At 42.3% G+C, this 23,753-nt stretch overlaps 2 protein-coding genes across 2 annotated transcripts; both read right to left on the bottom strand.

The window, feature by feature from the left end:
• Positions 1-52: 52 nt before the first annotated feature.
• On the bottom strand, positions 53-4,154 carry LOC118782201 (translational activator of cytochrome c oxidase 1). The gene is made up of 6 exons (XM_036535506.1): positions 4,110-4,154; positions 2,778-3,088; positions 2,492-2,598; positions 2,189-2,319; positions 1,277-1,439; positions 53-673 (listed from the first exon to the last, which is right to left on the bottom strand). Exons 2-6 carry the CDS (start codon positions 3,067-3,069, stop codon positions 464-466), a joined length of 903 nt encoding a protein of 300 aa, XP_036391399.1. The 5' UTR covers positions 3,070-3,088; positions 4,110-4,154; the 3' UTR covers positions 53-463.
• Positions 4,155-9,082: 4,928 nt separating this feature from the next.
• LOC118782231 (LIM domain-containing protein 2-like) lies at positions 9,083-22,885 on the bottom strand. The gene is made up of 4 exons (XM_036535540.1): positions 22,710-22,885; positions 10,580-10,624; positions 10,069-10,205; positions 9,083-9,522 (listed from the first exon to the last, which is right to left on the bottom strand). The coding sequence occupies exons 1-4, from the start codon at positions 22,710-22,712 to the stop codon at positions 9,369-9,371; spliced, it is 339 nt and encodes a 112-aa protein (XP_036391433.1). The 5' UTR covers positions 22,713-22,885; the 3' UTR covers positions 9,083-9,368.
• Positions 22,886-23,753: the final 868 nt, after the last annotated feature.

Here is a 23,753-nt window from a genome sequence, read left to right on the forward strand (position 1 = left end):
ACACTTCATTAATAATCTTTTAAATCAGCCCCAATGGCCCATATGATAACGAAATTTACATAAAACGTTGTAATATATTGAGAATTATGTTGTTCAACCCAATAATATACTGAAAACATTATATATACACATTCAAAATGCATAATCTGACTCCAAACATTCTCATCATATGGTGTAGCAATGCCAGTGACACAACTTGAAAAAGACTACACTATTTAATTCCCCGTCAATCTGAACTAGATTTATCAATCATGTTCAGGCCAGAACAGCCAAAGATATCACTTTTGGTGCCAGTTTGTTTCATTCTTCTACAATTTGAAAGAATTAAACAATTGCCACGTCGGATACTGAACATTTTAATGAAGTCAATGAGCCAGTCCCTGGAGTTGGTTGCTCCTGTCTCTGTCAGGCTCAGAGTCCCAAACGCCTTCAGTCCATATAAAGTCTGTTAGTTCACAGCCTGTTAGTTTGCTGCTTGGATGTTGTCCCAGACTCGGACTACATCAGGGTAGTCGTTCAGGATTTCCAACAGACGCGAGGCTGCTTCCAGCTCGTCCAGGGGTAGTAAGGCAGGGTTGTGAGGCACAAACTCCAGGCCTGCTGACAGTGTGGGGATGCCCAGGTCTTCCAGAGTGCTCCTCACCCCCCGCAATTCAGACACTCCACACACAAACTGAGGAGGGACAGACCGGTCAGCAACAGGATATGAACAGGAGCTCAACTTCAAACCTATGTACCTTTATATTAGCATGTCAAAACAAGAAAAATGTTCCCAAATACAACACAACAGCTGAGGTGAGTCAAGCACATTAATGTACATTTACTTACTGGACTGCAGATTGGTATATGTTACCGACTTCAATTCAGCTTCTTTTGAGGCTTAAAAGCATTTAGGTCAAACACATTACCTACCTGTTCATGAAATATCTGTGCAAATTCCTTCTTCACAATAGACCTGACACTTGCTCTTTTTCATGCATAAACTACAGTAACAAATTTTTGGGCCAGATGTTTTGTACATATATCAAACTATAAATCATAATGTACGACTTTAACACACCAATCCTTTCCTGTATCCTGTAGGAAAGCACTCAAAGACTTTTTGCTTTGTAATTAACAATTTAAGAGAAAGTGAAATACTTGCTACATATAAGCAGCTTCTGGGGCAATGTTTTCTGGTTATCTTAACAGTTAGGTAAAAACTTAAATTTTGGAGAAATGACAACTGTGAGCTGATTTTTCAAAGCAATTGTATAAACTGAGACCCATCTCTTACCTGCAGCAATGGCTTCTCCTCCTCATCCTCAGTCTCCCTTACATCCTCTGCACCTGCTTCAATAGCCAGCTCAAGAGCACGGTCCATGGACACACCCTCTCCTGATGCCAGCACCACCCCCTTCCTCTCAAAACTGTGCCGTGCCCCATCACACATCATCCCACTGTGACAGAAACCGAAACAAAAAAAAAAAAAAAAACTCACCTCAACCTTCCCATGTCAATGTTTGTGATGTTAAAATGAATTTCATAATGTGTTAGAAGATATCTTTGTTGGTTTAGATTTTTGTTGTATTTTAGATTCTATGTTCTAGTGACTTATGTATGGTAGTATACTTGGCTTCTGTTGCCTAGCCAGAGTGCACAAGTAAATGAAGTGTAAAGTTAACCTTATTTTTGAATAATGTTATGCTCACACCCACTGGTCTGGGAGCATTGTTAGCCTGGTCTGACACTGTTGCTCATTTAACGTGAATGGACACATTAATGTTCTATTGTACTTGGTAAATGGTTATAATGTAATGTTTAAAAGCATCTGTTAAATGCAGTAATTTATATGACCAATATTCACTAAAAGAGCATTTCAGCATCAGTGTTGAAATGCATGGTATCTGAGATTTTCATCTGACTTTTGCCAATGACGACCCTACAACAGGCCCCTTCTCTGACATGAGGGAATCCATCTAGATGCACCGTTCAAGGCAAGAGAGATTTGTGCTTCTGTGTAACCAGTGTGCTCTCAGCACGGACTGAGCCCATCATCTCCCTAACCACATAGCACCACCCTCACAAGAGACATGGTTAGTTCACTGCATAAGACTTTGTGCCCATTAAGCAGATACTCTCAGGAGTCATGTCTCCTTCCTTAGTCGAGTCAAACACCTACTGATTTATGATACACGCTGACACTGACCCGTGTTTGTGGAGCAGATGTTTCACCTCGTGAAAGGTCCGTGCATTGTTGTCAGTCAGAACCTCAATGAGCAGCATGGAGGCGCCAGGTCCCCGGGCCTCATACAAGCTGCACAGTGCCTTTGACTTATCCTGAGGACAAGCAGAACAAGACAGAAAATGAAATCCAGTATCATAGATCACAATCCAATACAGTGTTATCATGTCATCCAGCACAATGTATTGCCTCAGAAAACATGCACTGCTCAGTCACATTCTTTCAGTTTCAATGGCAAGTAATTCAGTACTGTATTGTAAGCCTTACCGCCCCCTTGATGGCAGCCTCAATGGAGGCTTTAGGCATGTTTCTGCTCCTGCACTGCTCTATGAGGTTTGCCAGGTGGGCATTGAAGTCAGGATTAGGGCCTCCCTCTGGCAGAGAAATAAAGCTAATCAGCAAGCAATCAAAAATCTCTGAACAAACCCCACAGGTCTGAGAAGAATGTGCAGATCTGTGATGTGCCACTTATGTGGGATGCACAAACTTGATCAGTGACATAACATCTTACAAACTGTGTTTGCAGAGTCAACGGCTGTTTATCCAAACCTACCTCTAACCGCTATCCTGATCATCATGGACAACTTCAGGAACATTTGACTGCGGGCTGCATCTTTGGGCCCTTTCACATGCTTCACCTTGGACCACTTATTGTGACCAGCACACATCACTGAACACTGGTGCACTGCACGACCAGACCGCAGAGCCCATTGAGGGGACTGGGCTAACCTGACCAGTTGGGGGTGAACTGAGCAAAGTTCTGCACTTAAGAGCACAGAGGAAGACGTAGCTCTCTGACAGTACCGGGGTAAGAGACCCCGTATCAGCAACACTCCCCCAAACATATCCCCTGATCCACCGCCCCTGTAAATGACAGAACATCAAAAAAGCTGTTTTTTTTTTTTCAGATGAATGGGCAAAATCCAACAGGATGCAATCAAGTAATGTAGGTGTAGAATCCTAAGAAGACCTCATGCACATTTTCAGAGCTTTATATTTGGCCCCTGAAGCAAGTATGAAGTGAGTAGAAACAAAAGTTCTTGGGTGTACAGTAATGAATGACTCTGACTCCTACTCTAGATCAGGATGGCCACCCCTGGGGTAGACATTGCTTTGACAACTTCTTACTCTAATATTATAAAATAGACTTATTTGTAACCAAGATGACTGAATTTGTGGTTTGTATACCTTGCATTCTAAACTTGACCCTAAATTATTATTCAGAATTTCTGATATTCTGATCTGTGTATGTAGGAACTGAAACTCCATCTCTGAACCAATAGGTAGGGGGTAGTCTCCCCAGTGATACGTGGTCCCTAGAAATATTAGATAAAGTATGGTTAGTTGACGTTTGCTATGATACCTACTTGCCTTAATGGCTGAATACACTATACAGGCTGACTGTTTAGTTGTATAGCACTGGGTCAGGTACAGCTACCAAAGTAGTTACCGACCGTCTAAACATTTTGCCAGCTGACAGGCAGCAACCTAGCCAACTAGCTAGCTAACGCTGATGAATTTCTAGCTTGCCACACACAAAGATATCATTATGTAAGCATAAGACAGATAAGAAAATACAGACAATAAACAACGAATTATGTAACCTAAACCTTGCATCTACTTCGATAGTGTGCAAACTAGCAACCCAGTACTCTACCCTCATATTGCTATCGTACGTTAGCATTTGCTAGCTGCAAAGGTCACCGGTTGAGAGCATAGAGTAGGCTTTGCTATTAGCTACTAGCTACTTTACTACGACAACTACTAAGCGTTATGAGTGACAGAGGTAAGAGCGAATTAACACAAAAGTAATGAATACATAGGTCCTTTTGTATAAACAGTTGTTCCTTAACCCAAAACTCACTATTTCTCAAAAGCCTCATACCAGAAACATGCGCACCCTCCTGGTACGTCGCCGAAGTCTTCCGTGGACAACTTGTGCGACATGTAAATTCTTCCCTGTTGGATTTGCGAGAAGTAAATTATGACGACAATTACAATAAGAGAACACGGATTAAAATTAAAGATTAAGATAATAACAATGCCCCAAAAACATCAATTAGATTCCTTGCTGCAGTCGACGATATGAAAAAATATACTACTTCCAAGACTCAAAAACAAAGACTCTCCCAGAAGCTGTATGTTTCTCCCCAAACCCTACATTATGTTTAAGCATTGCCGTTCCTTATTGAAACTCAGTGCAAATTTATCAATTTCGGTCGTATTTGTAATTTTGATTTCACCCCACGGTGCATAGCGCCATCTGCTGGCAGATGCCCAATTGTGAACTAGGGCGGCTGTGCGAGGTAATTGTTCAAGGTTGGTGGTCCCACTCTTAGGCCGGACAGTGCTGTTTTACCCTTCCAGGTGCGTTGCCCAGATTCCTTCTGTAAACATACAGCTGTATATATTTAAACTGTAAATCATTATGTCTGCTAAAGGCGGTATGTGGTGTCATAATGGTTAAACAGCTGGACTCAACCAGCTTACATGGTCTATTTCCTGCTGAGGCCTTGATGTTTCTTGAATAAGAGTATCCTCAAAACCAGCAATGTAGTAATTAACAGTTTTCTAATGTTTGTCTATGATGTCACATCATACAAAACATTAAAACACAGCTAAGTTTCAAGTCACACCAAACAAACTTTTTCTTTTTAAATCAGGGTTTACTCCTTTTTCACTCATGCCCCGGGGTATTTTTAAAGAATTTGCAGTAACAACCAGGAAAATAAGCATGTCCCTCATCTCTAGTATTTTTCCACATAGCTGAGCTCCTCTAGCCCCTACACTGTCCCCTGTGTCTCAGGGTACTCTATTCTTCAGGTTTGGACACGTTCTGTTATTTTCCACTTTTAGTCCCAGTGCTTCAGGGTCCATCTTTTATGAACATGCCCATATGTGCTCATACACACAAGCTCTGTCCTTACCTGCAAGACAACTCAGTTCCAAACCTAGGGAATATCTTAAACATGTCTTCCCATTACCTTCAACAACTGAAGTGAACATACGGCAAAGTCATAGCTCAGCCCTTTTGATCTGAAGTTAACACTAGAATAGCTACATACCTAATTGAGTACTTGTATGCCATAAATAATCAAAAAATGTTTTACATGTTCTTCGGTGTCCCGCAATGATGAGAAATTACCCAAGTTGATTTCAATGTCAATTAGTTTCACTGTTGCTCTAATGTTCCTGTAGAAGCTCAATGACAAGAACAAATATGGGTAGTCATCATCAGTCATTAAAGAGAAGCAGCTGATGAAAGTTAAAATTTTTATTTGTCTTTTTGAATGTAAAAAAAGAAAAGAAAATACAACTCAAGAGGACATTATTTGGATGAAACAAATTTGCACATCTTGTTCACATTTCATCATTACTTTTTTTCTACACAGTTCAGCTTTAGAATAGAATACAAAAAGTATAAAAAGAAAGAACAAACCAAAACATCCGTGTGCTATAAGGCCACAACATCATTTCACATGTCAAGTTTATAGATTATGCTAAAGTCATGAAATGCTTTACACCATCTCTCTTCGCCCTCACTGAAAACACTGACATCTGCATCTTTAAAATGTTGTTCTACACAAACTAGATACAGCTATTTATTTATGTATTTATTTGTCTGTTTCTTGGTACCAGTGTGAAAACATGTTCTTTTACATAGGGTGAGTAAGTACAGGGTTCATGCAGTACCCTGGGGTACAGCAGACTAAACAGAGGTACACAGTGTTTTACATCTTGAACATGTTCAAAGGTTTTGTGCATGGACATTTCAAATCAAAAGAGAAATTCCATTTACCCCTCAAATATTTACAGAATTTCAGAGAACAGAGTCAGATCACAGAGTAAACTAAAATGACAAAGGTAATGAACACTACAAGAGAAAGACATAATGTAAAACAGCCATTGCGTTTCAAAGTGTGTTTTGAATGGATGAAAACCTGATGTGGCCCTCTGACTTGTGATGGAAGTAGCACAGACAGCCACAGGTAATCTGGTGAGAAATGACTGCATGTCATTAAATTGATAGGCAGTCAAACTGACAAATTCTGAGTGACTGTAGACACTCTGTGAGCCCATCTATAGGGGCTTTGACTGGATTTTCCTCCTGTTCCTTGATAAACGCTGCATTCTCAAAGTGATTGGGCGGTTGTAAAATGTGGGTATGGACACTTGCAAAAAAAAAAAAAAGCACAAACTGGATAAAATGCTCATCGAAGGGTCAAAGATCTGAATAGAATGGTGTTAGTTACTTCAAAGCCTTGAAATGTTATGTATTGAGCCCTAACAACTCAGGTGAACATATCAGGATCACTTCTTCCCTTAAATTTAAGCTCTGATTGGAGAGTTTCTACTACTGCAAATGTTGTAACTATATTCCTTGATTGAGATCATAGGTAAACATAAAACCTCCTATTAAATATTTTCAACAGTTCTTAATAATACATTTTTAAATTAATCTCATACAAAATAAATTTGTCACTACAGGTGTTTTGACATAAAAGCCATCTTTGATACGACTGAAATTAAAGCTAAATTGTCTTTCTAGTACATGGTATCACTTCATGTTCATGGTAAGATTTAAGCAGGCATGTGCACTGCGTGAAAAATGATGCTACGCCTCTACACTGTCACTAATTCTCTCCTTTCACATGGAGTCCTGCACAAAGAACAGATTAGACACAGTGGAATGTCTCAACCTGAAGACTCAAAAAGGGACACTTTAAGAAGCTGGATTTCCACCTTTGTAACTGCATACATGCAGCTGTGAGGCATCACATATTCCGGTCTCATATTTCTTAATATACAACATTTACATTTTTTGCGCATGCCAGGAGTATGAGATGAATATTTTTGAAACTGCAGGAACAGATGGTCAAAGATACATCAGTGACGTCCTAAATACTGAGAGGAGGAGAACTACTCTTAACAGATACTGTCCTTATTGTATTTAAATGTACATATTATGAAGAGTGTTAATGCCTATTTGCAGTACCGGGGCAACAGCATGACCTGCTTGTGGTCATGACATCGCAAGTGCTCAGGGATGGAGGGATTTGCTGTATGTGAGAGTGCACTACCTGCCTATCAGATAAAACACACAAATGGACAACAGCACATTGTATAGACCCCTTTTGAATGGCACAAAGCCATTGCCAGAGGACCTGCTGTGTTCAGGTCTGGACTTTTTTTCAAGACTGGGGGATTTCAATGCAATATGCAACAGAGACAGGTTTCTGGTGAATTTATGGGCGGTGTTGAAGATTGTGACAACTGCATGCAGTATTTAAATACAGCTCCCACAGTCTGAGCCAACATCCCAGAATTCTGACTGACTGTAATCACAGGGGCACAGTTATTGGTCCCTCTTCCCTTGCTTTACAGAACACAGCCAAGCCTGCCAGTAGATGGCTGGCAGTATCCCAGCCCCCACCCTGCTGTTCTGGCACTCAGAGGGGGACAAGGAGCCAAACCAAGTGATGAACTTGGTCTTCTCCTCTCTTGCTTAACTAAACACCAAAACATCTGCAGTTGTAAATTTTGAAATGGGATATTTTCAGAAATCTGCTGATACAGAGATCATACTTCAGCCACATCTTGGACCTAGCCTTATTCCTGAGCACTGGTTCGTGAAATCTGAGGTAGAAAGGGGTCGACCATTTCCTTCTTACAGCTAGGAATGTTACTTAAGTTTTCCAGTTCAACCACGTAAGGTTTAGTTCAAGACCTGATCCACCATATTTACCTAGGTGTTGGTGAACCTATTTTACTTACATTTGTGCTGTGCCATGCCAATATACCTGTTCCAAAACAGTAAAGCAAACAGGATGTGAAATGGGAAGGGTGTTGGCATAGCACTCATGAACACAGTCACATGGTTTCCTGTGCATCTTAGTTGTCCTCTTTAAACATTGATCTCTCTGGTAGTTGTGTATTTACAAATAAAGCCGTAAAAAACACTTGGTTTAGTACAGAGTAGTAGATCTTCGGTTTTCCTTGCTAAACATTTCCCACTTCCCACAACACATTGGTACAACAGGGTACAATAAGTACATTCACTAAGCATGAGCTACTGCCACATGCAGTCATCTGTGTGATGCTTCTCCCCAGCCCCAAGCATACAGTTCCGTAAACACAGCAACACCTAGACTCAACCCCAAAGATATAAACCCAGGACAGCGATTAAAAATGACCTCAAGCCAAGCACATCTTCATTGAAAATAATGAAAGAAGATGCATTAGTGAAGCAGCAAAGGAGAAAGCAATTATCTTTACCATTGCAAAGAAGTGACTTAGAGAGGACAGGTAGGTAAGAAAGTAACTTAAGCTAACTAAATGCTAAAAACTGCTGAGTGTGAACCTGATTACGCATACAGGTTTCCTTGCCAAGGCTTACCTTAACAAGTCTTCCTAATCAGTGAGGTCTTTCAGTAGAATTGTGAGATATGTAGAGTGTACCCTGTAGTTTCACAGATGAACATACCCTGCCAGAAAGGTTCCCTGCACTCTTCATCCATTACAAGCAGGACCCTGTTTCTAGATTTGTTGGTTCTGAGTGATCCTTTATAAAAAATGTAAAACAGTCCTTTGAGTATAAAATGTGACTTGGAAATCAGTGAAAAAAGAATAATGTCTCACACAATAAAACAAAATTCTTATTTTCCAAATTTTCCAATGTATGCTGACTAGCCAATACCACAATGAGGTTATATATATAATTTTCTTTCACCTGACCTGAGCCTTCAAATTGCTTCCAAAAAGGACATTAAAGAATCTGAATCTTCTAAACCAATAAATGATATATTATTATTTTACACATATAATGATATATATGTATATTCAAAAGATAAATGGTAAACATTCCAGTTAATTTAGTTGGCTGGTTGGTTGAAAACAACTCCTGATATGGAGAATATACAATAAAATGACTTAAAACAAACTAATTTAAGAATTTTTTTTAAGAAATCAATGCCCAATTCTAGAAATCTGAAAACACTGCAGCAGCTGACCAGTCCTTTAAGGTGGTGTGAGCTTGCATGCTGGAATGTGTGTCATTTACAGGTGTTGTTTGCGTGTGCTGTGTGTGTACGTGGCATCTTGGATGTTGGGGGGTGGGGGTTGTGGTGGATCCAGGCTGGTGTGGTTACGCGGTCTTGGTTTCGTTCTCCTTGCTGGTCCACAGCTCCTTGTGCTGCCGGCGACCAAAACCCTCATCGTAGTTGCCTTTGCTCTTGAACAGCTGCTGGAAATGCGGCTTGCAGTAGAACTCGCCCTCCAAGGCTGCATAGGTGCCCAGACTGTGGGAGAACAGGAGAGACGCAGGAGGGTCAGGGAACAGGGAGAGACTGGGCAAACCCTGCCACAGCTGGGCCTCTTCAGCAGGACTGTAGAATTTACACTGAACATCAGTCCAGCCACTAACACCGTCCTCACTGTGGGGTGACCTGGTCTGCTATGTCAGTCAAATTAGGCCAACAGCTGCCACTGCATTATTAACTGTTCATTACCACGAAAACAGTTTTGTCACTCCAAGACGGCAAACTCTATTTTAGCATTGTGAATCTGGTTATAGTTAATATAGGAGAGGTGCTCAGATCTCATTGGCTGCAGGGCAAAAATAATACAGGACTGGTATATTTAACATCCCAGTAGTAAAGAGGTGTATGCATAAATATGTATGTGTTCTTGTGCAAGCTGCATTTATTCAGACTTGCTGGAGGATTGCATCAAGAGCACCAGTTGTGCACATACTGCTTAGTACAAAGATTCTGCTGTGGTGCATGCATGGATCTCATGGGTGAGAAGGATAGCACACAGCTTTGGGCCCAGGCTCAGTCTCTCACCTGAGTTTGGTGTTGCAGTGCTTGCAGCAGAAGCAGGTCGTGTGGAATATCAGCTTGTCCGCCACAAGCCTCTCCATGGGGTAGACCGTCTTCTCACAGGACGAGCACACCTCCCTCTGGACATTAAAGCTGAACGACTGAGTCACGAACACAAGCAGCTGGGGGTTAGCATACCCGGTAGCAAACAATGCAAAAAAGACAAATGCACACTCCAAGGACACCACAAGTACTGCGTCAGTGGTCCTGGGCTAAATTCGCAGAAAAACAGAGCACCGCAGCAGGAGAATGAAAATGGCTTTCTGGTTATTGAGCAAAATTCCTCATGGCATTCTTGGTAAATCTTTAATAACAGCGGATGTGTCTGACCTTTAAAAGTGAGATGGAGACTGTATGAGCACTCCAGGGATGTGGGGAAGGGGTGGGGTGGCATAAGAGGAGAGAGGGCAAGAGTGAGGACAGACATGAGGAGAAGGTACTGCAGTAGGGGTGGTGGAAGCAGAAGGCCATTCACCTTGGAGCGCTGCACCGGTTTGTCCTCAGAGCTTGTGCTGGTGTCCTGCAATAAGGAGAAAACAAACATCAGGACTCAAAACTGCACTCTGCATCTCTCCCACACATTGAGGAGAGCAGTGCTTGTGAAAGCTTGTGAAAGCTGGCCTTTTCTGCAAAGATTAAACAGGGGGGTGACTGACCCACTTGATAATGGAGGTACTGGATAACATTATGTGGGCACAGAAAGCAGAGACTCTGCCTTGAGGCCTTGAAGCAGTACATTTCTTGTCACCATTTTATTCGTGGAAACCATGAGTCACATCCCACTGGTTTAGAAAAGGCTTAGAAGGAAGCAGGTCCCTTTATTTGGTTGGTACAGAGAAAGGCTTAGAGCAAGTTGTAACAAACTTTAATTGCTTTCCAAATAAAACCCCTCTTGTTTTGCGATTCCACTGTTCCACAGGGCCCGTGACAGCCCCTCCCCCCATCTATTTCTGTTCCTCTCTCCATCTCCCTTTGTTACATAAATATTAGGCTGTGTCTGTATCATAAAAGACAGAGTGGTACATTAAAATGGAAAAGTATGACATTAAAAATACATATATCCAATCAACCATCTGCACCAAAATTGCACTCCATTCTCTCCCCTCCCCCGACTGCTCCATCTGGCTCTTGCTTCACCAGGATTTCTGCACGCCTCTGCAAAACTGGAGCTCACCCATCAGCTGTCTGGGAATGTAAGCTGTTCTGCACAGAGCAGGTCTCTCTCTCACACACACACACACACACACACACACGCACGCGCCCCCATGGCCACACATACACACGGGCCCACCCACAAATCTCACACATGCACAGAAAAAAATTCCTTCCCGTATCATTAGCTAATCAATAAAAATAAGGAATTACATAAGTGATTCCAGCTGACTGCCTTTTGAATCTTCAATACCCAGGATGACAGGCTGAGAACATGAAGTCAACACTCACACAAACATCTCCATGGCAACCGCTTATGGCACCCTGACAGAGACTGACAGTCAGTGCCCTGCAGTCAAGGGGACATGGTCATCTCTCCACAACACCTGGGTGGAGAGGGTCAGGAGGCTGAGTTTGGCTGACAGACAGGGCTTGGGTCTGTGTTCTTCAATTTTGAGTTTTGAGTATGACACAGAAAAAATGCGAAACCATTCTTCTCATGCCTCTCTGTGTAGGTAACTTCCACAAATTACTGGCCGGAGCAACTTGCTTCAACCTCAACCTGGTGATGCTGTAACAGATTTTTTTTTTTAAATGCAGATCATGCACTACAAGAGTTTCTGAGCACACACATCAGTTGACAGGTCTGCAGTTTACTTGTAGTGCAGAAAAAAAAATTCCCCAAACTGAACAATAAAACATATGCAAACATTACGTACTGGCTTACAAATGATTATCATTTAGCCTTGTTTAACTAATTAAACTAAACCTTCCTATGCAGGCAGAAGTATTTCAGCAGGACCCATGTACATTTTGCCTTGTCATCACACGCAGTAACTGAACTCCACTTCCCCATTTAAACTCTGTCATCGTCCGTCTCACACTCACGGCTCACACGCCCTGCTCCCCTGTGCCCCCTGTTGCTCTTGGTGCCTTGGCTGGAGACACACTCCTGTCTCCTGACTCAAAGCTCCAGAGAGGCCATTTGTCACCATCATTTGAATTACTGGCAAGCCTCCTCTAAGAAAACAAATGAAAGAAATCACTAGAAGAAGGCAGCCTGACAAAGGCCCATTACCTTCTGAGGAAAGCTTATTATCGTTTGTCTGGCCGTCAAAAGGAACATTCAGAATTTTAGGGAATTCGGCTTACAGATGAAACTGGAAAAGGTTTCATAACCGTGAAAACAAAGAGAATGTGACAGTCACAGAAAGGAAGTTGCGCGCTACTAAGTGAACTTGTTTATCTGCCTGTCCCCTGAGATGAGCCGTGTACGACACCCCCAGCCAAGGAACAGCACTGCACTGGAAGAGCATGGAGTCTCAGCAGTTATCACTGGGCATGAAGAAGCCTTTGGAAGAGGACATGCAATACATAACCCCAAACAGAAACAAAAGAGCGTGTTTTAATAATGCCTCACTTTAAAAAAAAAACCCATACAATGGAAAAGGAGAATGAAACAGCTGGGGGTTTCAGTGGCCAAAAGGCAGAGCTCCCTGAATGAACAGAAACGTTGAGGAAGTAAGGATGCATGGTGGAAAAGAAGGGATTTCTGCCATAAGCCCCCTCTCCTGCACACATGTTCTGGCTTATCTCTCCATCTCCGCACTGGACCCGTCAGCGGGGCCGGCTGCAGTCAGGATGTCACTGGGAGACATACGGAACTGGCGGGTAGCTGTGGCAGATTAGAGGCAGGGGCGTGATTAGTAGGAGCACGCTCAGTGTGGGGGCGGCGGGCCGAGGTGCGCGGACGTGTCCCTCCAGGCAGATGGGCCCTTGGAGACAGCAAGACAAGGATCGCAGCTAGATGTGTGTCAGCAAAACCCAGCCCCAGGGAGCCACTTTGTCCTCCTAAAGGCCCCTGCTCCGCTCTAATTACACTCTCTGAATCTTGTAAATCCAAAGATGCTCCTTATTTGGAGTCTTGGTCAATTTACAGCACGGGTTGAGTCATTTCCTGTTTCTTCAAACAGGGCCTGCCCCAATTTTGATGTGCCGTTTAGCCATTTGCTTTCCAACCAGACCATGTGTGGTAGTGCAGGGACAGTAACCCCCAGGGGAGTCTAGGCCAGACAACCAGACCCCCGCCCCACGCAAAATGAGCTTGGAGAAGAGGATAGGGCTAACCCCCATATGTTAAATAATCTGAGAGAATGGGACATCAACAACTGCTGCGGGCCTTTATAATCTCTGAAAAAAAAAAATGCCGGATGAGAGTACGTCCCAGGCTCCCATGTGGCTCGCATGATAAAGCACTTGCACTCAAGTGCAAGATGAGCCCTACCCTCCAGGTCTGAAACTGCAATGTCATCTACCGACAATGACCAGGAGATCAACATTGGCTTTGCTCCGCGGGGTTAGGGGTTGGTAGGTCAACAGGGTTTCTTCATCTCATTGCTCAGGCACTTTGAAAATTGCGTGGGTGGCATCAGAGCAGCACCTATCCTCCAACTGGCACTCACTTGACTGTGGTTAACTGTGGGATTTGTAGTTCGAAAAATAGCCACTGGGTGCATGCCAGTGTATCAGAGGATTGTATCTGTCTTACTTTAGTGCTCTTGCACAACAGCCAAATGAGAGATTGTCAGTTACAAAATTGGGTTGCATAAAGACAATGAGACATAAAAAAGAGCATGTTCCAAGCCAACACAGAAACATCCTGATCAATCTAGTCATCAGATTTCTCAATTCAGTCCTGCAGCAACAGGCATCGACTCCCACAGAAATATTTCTAAAAGGACCTGACACCTAAAACCTAAGCTCGACACCTATAACTTACGTGCATTTCCTTGGTCTATTTGCGTGTGTATTCCAGTTAGAGAACTGAGCCTTTAAGGCAATTCGCAATTCATTACAAAAATGGAGCAGACAATTAGGACTGAACTCTTTGATGCACTACAGCTTCCTGTAGAAGTGAAAAGTGTAGACGCTGCATGCGTTGCTGTACAGACACCCACTTCCTGTTACTCTGACCACCAAGACATGAGAATTCACCCCTGCAAATGTTCTGGAGGGGGGTGGCATCACATGAGGCCTGGAATAGAGTATAACAGTAATCTCTGTGTAACCAAATGAATAAAAAAAGCCATAAACAATAAGTGAAAGTAATCTTTGGTTCCATAACTTACAGGATAGACATAGCTATGCTCCACAGAGGAAGTACACAGCTTTATACAGGGGGGCTCTCCATTACTATGAGTGCACTTTGAAAGTAATAAAGCACAAAAAAGACAAAAACTGCAAACAAACATGCAACTTCTTGTTGAAATCAAATCTTGTTGAACTTGCTGCTGCTACTTGAGAAATGTGGACACAGCCATGTCTTATGAAACAGGATGAAAGGCGATTTCAACACACAAACAGGGTTGTAATGGAAACAGCCTTGCAACGAGATGACTGACACTCGGTGGTTCTGACACCCAGGCGCGCTCATGCACACGCACACACGCGCATATGCACACACACACACATGCCCCATTCTGGTTGGTCCTTCTCTTCTTTGCCTTATTTGTACATAGACACTTGTCGCTATGTCCCGTGCTGACACTGAGAAGGCTGTCAGTTGTGATAACACATCAGACTTCCTGTGTGGTTCCCTGGAGCCCCACAGGAAGTAGAGAGCATGAGTGTGATCTACAGTGCTGGCCCATGCATGAAGCTCATTTGGGTTTACAGATGACTGGAAGCTGGATATCAATGTGCAAGGAGGGTTGGGATAGGGGAGACATCTTGGACAAATCCAAAGAGGGGAGGTGTGGCCAAGGATGGGACAGGCATGGGCAAAGTGCACCTTTCCTCATAAATGCCTCACATTATCACCCCAATGGGCTGGACCTCCAGAGGCTTCTGTGTCTTGCACAGGAACAGAACAGTATTCATCACTCACACGCAATTTAATTTGCAATATTTAGCAACGTTACAGTTCTCATAATATGTACATAAATCAGGAGTGCAATGGAAGAAGGAACTTAAGGAAACCAGCTAAACTGAGTGCTTTCCCTTAAAATCAGAACCTACACAAATTTCTCTTGTAGTACATGAAACTTAGCGTGAAAAAACTGTGTAAGTAGAACCAAACCTTGCTGCCCAGTAATCGCTTTGGAAGAAGATAAAAGCAGCAGCAATATAGTGAAAATAGAGAACCTGAAATACAGAATTTCCAAGTTTTAATCAGACACACACATCACTTAACAGAAGGACGCAAGCCTATAGTTCAACGAGTCCAAAATAAAGTGCCTTCAGTCCTAAACAACTTCAAAAAAGATACACAAACCTGATCCTATGCCACATCAGAGTGCAACTTGGGAGGAAACGGCGTGTTGTGCAACATTTACTTTCAATTACACACCTTATCTGTTCAGGCTCACCGCTCCCCAGATCCAGGTTTTAACTTTCTCTCCTCTGGAGAATGGGGGAAAAGATCCTTTAATCCCATTAGTGGGACGAATCCCACCCACAGCTCCCAGGCTTCAAGTAGCTATGAAAGGAGGTTCAGCTGTGCTGTGGCAATGCAGGGGCCTGGAATAGGCACCGGGTCTGGCTGCATTACTGAAGCAACACAAAATCAGGGCCCATCAGTGAAAATTATTAGATTAATTATGAAACAGGCTAAACTAGGTGTTGGTGATGCGGCAATGGTGATATTCCCAGGACTGACAATTCTAGTCCTCTAGCACCACAATGTTTTACACTTAGCAAATGGTTCGCATTGTCCTTTCTAGCCTCAATCAAACAAAAAAAGCTGGGATGCTGGATTTGCCCACCACTGAGACATCTCGTGGCATGAGCCGTTTTGTTTTCCTTGTGGAGCCTCTGATTTGCCAAAGCAACACTGGCTGGCACACATGCAGCACATCAAGCATTTGATAAGGAAAGCAGCTCAACTCAAAGCTTGGTACCATTGCCCTCTCAGGGGAGAGTATGCAATGTCAGCCAATTTCCACCACTATATCCATATCGCATCCAATAAAATTAAGAGCAAGAAAGGAGTACATACACACTACACCATCACTGAAAATGAGGTCACTACCAATTAAAAATATTAAGAATAACTCCTTCAAAAACACAGGTCACTCTCAAATTTCTAAATCCAGTCTCCATTCATTTTCAGTGCCGCAGAGAGAATGACTGCCGGAGGGGTTTAATTCCAATCACCAGTCAGGGGTAAACAGTAATTACTCTTCTGCCCGTTTTAATCAAATGGTGGGTGTGGCTCGATGAAGAGTGAGGGATGAGATGTTCCTGGCCGTATCTCACCACAGTGACAGGGGTGGCTGAGAGGGTGGCTATGTGAGCAGAGGTTCGGTATACTTCAAATCCTCCTAGAATTTCAGTCTATTTAGTGCGCATCACAGACAACATGCAGAAAAACTTACAACTGAGCTGCCACTGTGAAAACTTCATGTGTGACGTCTTCATGGCGGGGTGAGGTATGAAGGGACACAGGAAGGGCAGGAATCGTACGCCACGACATTGTGACTGGCGCATTCTTCTGGAAATGCATCACCTTTACAGCCTGCATCAGAGGCAGGATTCACTCCAAACTCACAGTTTGTCTTTACACATACATGCTTGAGGGAGTTTTATCATCCTGATCAATCACCACTAATCCATCACACCTGCCCTTGGATTTGCTCCTTTTGCACCGCATTAAAACTGCAAAACTGGCCATTTCAAAGGCATACCATTTGGGCAGTGGTTAACTGTTTAGAACGTGACAAGTATGCTCTTTTAGTCTGGTAGTAATTGGGGCAGTACACACGGTGGCTCAGCCCTACCCTGAGTACAATTATACTTGGGGCATAAACATGTTACCTGAAAATTCCTCTCCTCTCATCCCTGCCTGTGCAATCCGCATTCCATTCTGTGAAAAGGAGCAGTTAGCCAAAAGAAGCAGAGGAAAAAGGTTCCCTAAAGATATACGCATTCCCGCCCCCCCCCTCCTGGCGAAGCAACAGGAATGTGCCTTGTGGAATCACTTTCCTGACAGATTGCTGGAGTTACAATGTGATGTGCGTTCCTCTAACAAGCATGAACTTAACTGGGGCCTAGAGGGTCACCGCACAAAGACATATTACACAGGAGGGCGGGGGAAGGGCCGAGGCAATGGCAACTGGTCCTTTTGATTTCATGGTTTACAAATCAGCTTAGAAACTGGGGGAATTACCTGTGCTAAGCCCCTGTGACAGTATCACAGTATGGGTGGCTTAGAATGCGGCAAGTCATCAGGAGCAAGTGATCCACACGCGCCGCCTTGTCAATACAGATAGAGTGTTAGGTCCGGCAGAATCAGGATGCTAATGCATCCCTTCAAATGACTATAACTGAACTTGCAAATAGATTTCCTGGTAAAACAGGGACAGACCACAACAAACCATGGTATCGAACCTCTGCATAGTCCACCACTACAAACATAAATTACTAGGTTGTTGAAGGCAAAAAATGAAAAAGTGCAAAAGAACAAAAACTAGGTTAATTCAAGAAAATGAGTGGTGTTTTCACTTGTTTTTAGGCTGGACTACTTCAAAGCCTAAGAATGAGGTAACCCCTCTCATCATCTGAGAAAGTGACACAGATCTACAGCAAAGAAAAGAAACCCCACTCTACCACAATCCATGGAAACCATGTCTGGAACTAAAACAAGTACTGTTGCACTGCATCATTTCATTGAATTTTTAGGACACCTGCAATTTTGTAGAGAGAATTAGAAGAATTTTCTTTGTTTGCTTTTAGGTGCAATTTCCTGCCAAGGCAGTTGATTTGACTGGTGAGAACTTGATGAGGCCTTGTAAAAGTATATGAAACTGAAAGGAGATAAAGTACTAGAGAGAGCCATCTAACCAGACTGACACAGAGTTTGTGAAAGTCAGCTGGAGCTCTGGATGAAAAGGATAGTTGAATAAACTCTTGGTGTAGGTTTTGAGCAACTTGAACTCCATTTCTTGAGTTGCATATTCCCAAATCAATGGAAGCAACAATAAATTACGAAAACATCAAAGTGTGAAAGAATGCCACTCTTGGGCCAAATTAAAGAACAAGAGAACAAGACCCAACATTAGGCACTCAAAATGAGCCATTGTTAACTGAAAACATGCAATAACCCACAGCTAGCTGTCCAATTTTGAAACCTGCAAAAACAGCCTGGAGCAAAGACAACGATACTATCGCTAGGTGCTCTGCCTTTCACAACTTGAGCTATCCTAGAGCCGTGATTTAGGGACTACATGCTCCATCCTGTCAGACCTAGGGTGAGTCCTAGGGCAGCTTGTGATGGACTTTGACAAAAACAGGCAGCACCTCTCCCCTTTTGCCCAGCAAGCTATGGTCATCTCACATGACAGCGCATAGCACAGCACCCCCTGCTGGCAAGAGACTGCAGGGCTGGGCACATGCCCTTTATTCTGCGCCACAAAAGCAGCTTGAGCAGAGCTGCAGTAGGGGTGATCTGGCATGAGGCACTGGAATCTGAACTGAGGCCAGTCTGTTCTGTCCTGTAGTTTACCCATCTGGGGAGGCTGAAAGACAAAAATAATCATCCAGACATGGGATCCACCATACTCCATCATAATCCTTTCATATTGCAGGCTGTTCTTAAGAATAATATTATTATAATATTTAAGCATGTATTTCATTATTTTCATTACTGACCATTTTAATACCATATACATGCTTGTGTAAAATATTTACATATGCTTTAAAATGAACTCTGTTCAGAATCAGTATTTGCATGTTTAGCACATGTTTTGGAGACACAGTGACTCCACTGGATCATGAAACAGCCTTCAATCATCCTTGCCCATAATGGCACCTCTGAGTTAGTGCAACCCTGGACCCTTTAAACCCTCCTCCAACCTGTGTACAGCTAACCTGTGTAACACCCAACTGATCCTCAATTATTCAGGCTAACTGAGTTCCCAGAGCAGAGTTCCCACATGAGCTTGTTAAAATAATTTCAGTAATTTGTAATGATTTTCTAATTCATCTTTTATTTAACCCTCATATGAGCTTAATCTTGGTTTGTCTCAAATCCTCTGGAAATATTCATTTTTCTTACCTCCTGGTTTATTCCCATTACCCTGTTCCAATTTTATGCAGTACAGTTAAATTCTGCTACCAAGCACATTTCAAGCAAAGCAACTCTAATAGATAGGTTAGCCTGTTAGATAGCTAGTTGTTTGAGAAAGGCGTCCTCATAGGCAAGTAATTTGGTTACATTAAAACTATAATTGCAAGTGAAACAAAATATCCTTCATTAATGCAGATATTCAAGGCTACCACTCAGCTCTGTTTCCATACTAGCCAGTGAATAAGCATGTTAAGCCTTTAGAAATCATTTATTTGATAACACAATGCATGTGATTGAGTACCATAAGTAAAAAATAAAAATTGTAATGGTCCACAACCTCTGGCCTGGCACTACCACAATGATGGAGCTCAATACAAAAATTATGGCAAGGTGCTCCATGCAACAGAAAGGTCACCTGAGCTGTGAAATTGCACTGGATCTGCATCATATACCAGGGTTTACCAAAACAGCTGAATGGATTTATAGATATACATTCCCATACTAATCCAGCATATCATTTTGACTCAAGCCCCCTTTTAAATGTGGGTTTCAAAGGACTAAGGGCAATATGGTAGGAAAGAATCCCCATCTAAGACAGTAGATAGTGATCAGAGGATGTTGGACTTCAAAGCCCTACAAAAAAGGTAGGTGTTGGTGCAAATCACCTATGAACACTGCAAAATACATTATGAGGGAAGAGAATTGGAAAGGCTACTTCTTTGTTCATGGAAGTGGCTGCACATTTTTTTTATTTTTATATGGTGCACCATGTTCTTGAACCTTAACAGCATAATCAAATTTGCTTTCATTTAGCTAATAAAAGTTCTCAGAAAAAGCATATGTTCCTACTGGTGCAGAAGTTCCTGCATTCCCTTGGGCCTAAGATGGTAGTTTTATATTGATACAGAAAGTAGTTGTTAGTGATGTGGATGGGATGAAATTTACTCAGCAATAAAACAGTAAAAGGTATTTTCAATAGACAGAAAAAGGTGCTGTATATTGACAAGGGAAATGCTTTCCTGACACTCAGTAATTACACAGACACACTGTAAACCTGTTTGCTACATAAAACATCTGCATTTCTCTGTGCCGATTAGAGACTGTGCTTTAGGCTGTAGAAAGCGTGTCTGTAATCTTCCATTTCTGACATTCCACGCTTTCTTACAGTTGCATGTCATATTCCTCTGGAGTAACACACGGTCTGCAATCACAACACCACAACGGACTGAATCCTGAGGGCTGGTATGTGGGGATGCAGAGCGTAATCAGCGTTGCCTCTGCCTGAGTGCTGAATGAAGTTAGCTGTTCAAAACCACGCATGTATGTTAGTTTTAGTAGGAGCATCTGCCCTTTTGCAAGAGAAAATGTACGTGAGTGTTGTGTTTACATGCAAATGAACTACATGTACATCGCAAGGCAGCTGCTGCTAGACAAGAGAAAACAATGGATAAAACAATGTTATGAAACCCGTTTTGTATCATGTATTTGTTTAGTTAGACAAGAGACTAAACAAAACTGTCTCCCATCCAGATGTCTGAATAATAAAATGTGTAGTAGATAAACAAGACACTTTTTCAGTGCAGCTCCTGTAAGCCTTGATATACCATCCCTGCAGAGGTTGTTCACACAACTTTATCACCAATCACGTGGAGTGGGATTCATCTGACAGATATTAAAGTGCCTCAAGGAGTTGTGATCTATGCCTTCTCTTTGCAAAAAAATGGAATGAAGATTTAGGATTATGCCACAACAATGCCCAGTTGTTAAAACTCACCTCAAGAGGCCAGGAAAACAGTCACCACACTAGAAAAATGTGGTGAAATGCAATGTACAAACACTGTAATTATTGACAGGTGTTTTACGACAAGTGAAGGAAACTGGTTCAGCAAGAACTCAGTGCTCATGTTTGTCAAGCTTTTTGTGTTGACAGCAAACTCCACTGAGACACACACGGAGGAAAACGGATGCGTGGACAAACCAAACTGCCACTGCAGTGGTATGGCTGATGTTGCTGCTCAATATTTAAATATTATTGGTTCACTTCAGTCTCACCATGAGTAAGACAGGACCTTGTCACTGTGAAGTCACAGGAAAGGCTTACAGTGGAGGCTGACTGACAGGCACGTTCACTTACAAACAATGATGCTTGTGAGGTTTTCTCACCGACTAGGTGACATTTGAGTTGAAAAAGGAAGGAAAAAGCCACAGGTCAAATCTAAATCTACAACAAGCTAGCAAAGACAGACGTCCAGCTGGCTCCTTGTCAGAAGGCTACCCAACACTTCTTTCAGCTAACAGTCAGCGTTATCATCATTTATTTTTAACATTCATTCTAGTCAGAGTAAATGACACGCACTTGCAATGGGCAACCTTTAAAAAACCGACATGAATACCCAGGTCACATCGTGCAAAAAATAAATAAATAAAAATTAAACCAATTTACTCTTATATACTTAAATAATTAAATAATTACCACAGTAATCATAAGGCGCAGATATTCAACAATACAGTACCCACCTGTCACAGTATTATTCGATTTCATTTCATAAGATCTAGAGTCAGTGGTTACATACCGGTTGTCATAAATGTTAAACCTCAAGATCCTCAAACCCAGCCTATGCAGAACCACTGTAGCGAGTCAGTAAATTTCCGTCAGTCGTTTATGTAACAGACAGAACTCCGGAGAGGGGATGTCAGGCTCTTTGTAGAGCGGTGTTCAGCATGAATGATTAAATAATGCATGGCCTTTGTGTCACCATTCACGACAGACCTCGGTGCAGCACCTGGGGCGACCGGTGGTGATGATGCCGCTTCCATACTTGGACACACAGCCTCACCGACCTCAAAGTGGTAATACGTCCACTGACACGTAGGGTCAGTTTCACGATAGCACCATGCACAAGGTATACACATTAATCATCTCATTGACCCTACCTTTCTACCATTCAGAGCTCATAAAAGCGGAAGCTCATAATTGGCAGCGCACGCTTTCACATCGCATTTTTGGACGAAACTGGCTGGCAAAAGCAACCAGCTAGCTAAACCCAACAAGCGAGCTATATAAGCCTACAAAAATGTAAACAATTATTTGACGATATTCAGTTTTTACAGTAAAGAAAATACTGTTATGGTGAAAGATATTTTTTTGGCTTATGATACTTGCTTACATGTTTTGTGCATTTGAAGAAATATTTACCTCGATATACATAGCACGTTTTGGACATGTTTGACAAATGTGTTGCCACTACGTTAGCAACAATAGCTTTGCTAAATTGGTTCCTATCCAAATGCATGCACATCACCTCCCTTCACAGAAAGCAAGGGGGCAAGGGGCAGAGGTTCGCTGCCTGTATAATTTGCCGAACAACCGAGAAACGGAGCGACTTACCATCTGCGTATATTCTTGTCAGCTGGTTAAAAAGAAGCACTATAATGGTCCTCTCGTCAGCTCAGTGTGATCCCGTCGATTGCTTTCTCATTCGCCCCTTCAATCTCTCTGCAGACGGTTTTCACTTCTGTCTGAATGCCAGCCGGCTTCTTCGGCTTTTTCTTCCTCTCTGAATTTTTTTCTCTCTCTTTTTTTAATCAGCAGGATGTTGCGCGTGATTGGCCACAGTCACAACCCCCCTCACCCCGCTCCTCCTACCTCACCCGAATTTGCAATCTGTGCTTTCTTATACATCGAAAACGGACTGCGCAATAATTAGGAGTTTTCACGTTCTTAGGCTACGTGGAGTCATGTTTTCGAAAAGGTTTGGAAGGCAGTCGTATAGGCTAAAGAAATATGCAAACTAGGCGATTAAGTAATCGTTCTGGTACTACTCAAAAAAGTAATTGTACCCTGAGATGCTGTAGTGTAGACTGCACGTCTTTACCAACTGGCTTGCTAGTTTTATGTAAATAGTAATATCGTGGTTTTTTTCAATAATTTAGGCTAAATGTGGGCCTATTCGTCTTTTAGGTCCAACTTTATAAAACATAAAGAGTTCTATAAGGAAAACTATATAATGGTAGGTTAGCACTATTTGGCATATCTGGTGGAAATTCAAGAGATTTAAGAAGCTAGGAAAATCCTGAAAGACTATAGCTTCAATAGTGCAACATTCTCAATTCCTGTAAAATTACACCCAAATACCCAGAAATACATGCTCTTGATAATATTGCAAGTCATCTTGTTGAGTGTCATCTAATTGTTCTGACAGAAATATCTATCTTAGATATCACATTCTCAAAGATTTCTTTTTTCATCTGTTTGTAATCTTGCACTGTAAAAATTAAGACCAGTGACAGGTAACAAGTACCTTCTCTTTCTTATGCGTGCTTTTTACATTATCTCTTATCATTACCTGGAAATCTCACAATCCAAACTGATGAGCAATTGAAAAAAGAGTGAGACAAAAAAAAGCAAAGTGATCTGGGAGAAAGTGGAAGA

The sequence above is a fragment of the Megalops cyprinoides genome, chromosome 1 (genome assembly GCF_013368585.1).
Source record: "Megalops cyprinoides isolate fMegCyp1 chromosome 1, fMegCyp1.pri, whole genome shotgun sequence".
NCBI classification, from domain to species: domain Eukaryota; kingdom Metazoa; phylum Chordata; class Actinopteri; order Elopiformes; family Megalopidae; genus Megalops; species Megalops cyprinoides.

What these genes read in the sequence shown, in the direction of transcription:
- LOC118782201 (XM_036535506.1), bottom strand. Translation starts at nt 3,069, where the DNA reads ATGTTTGGGGGAGTGTTGCTGATACGGGGTCTCTTACCCCGGTACTGT. An exon ending in CATCTGCTCCACAAACACGG is followed by an intron (nt 1,440 to 2,188) that starts GTCAGTGTCAGC and finishes TTTCTGTCACAG; the next exon opens with TGGGATGATGTGTGATGGGG. An exon ending in AGGAGAAGCCATTGCTGCAG is followed by an intron (nt 674 to 1,276) that starts GTAAGAGATGGG and finishes GTCCCTCCTCAG; the next exon opens with TTTGTGTGTGGAGTGTCTGA.
- LOC118782231 (XM_036535540.1), bottom strand. An exon ending in AACCGGTGCAGCGCTCCAAG is followed by an intron (nt 10,206 to 10,579) that starts GTGAATGGCCTT and finishes TTCGTGACTCAG; the next exon opens with TCGTTCAGCTTTAATGTCCA. An exon ending in CACTGCAACACCAAACTCAG is followed by an intron (nt 9,523 to 10,068) that starts GTGAGAGACTGA and finishes GTTCTCCCACAG; the next exon opens with TCTGGGCACCTATGCAGCCT.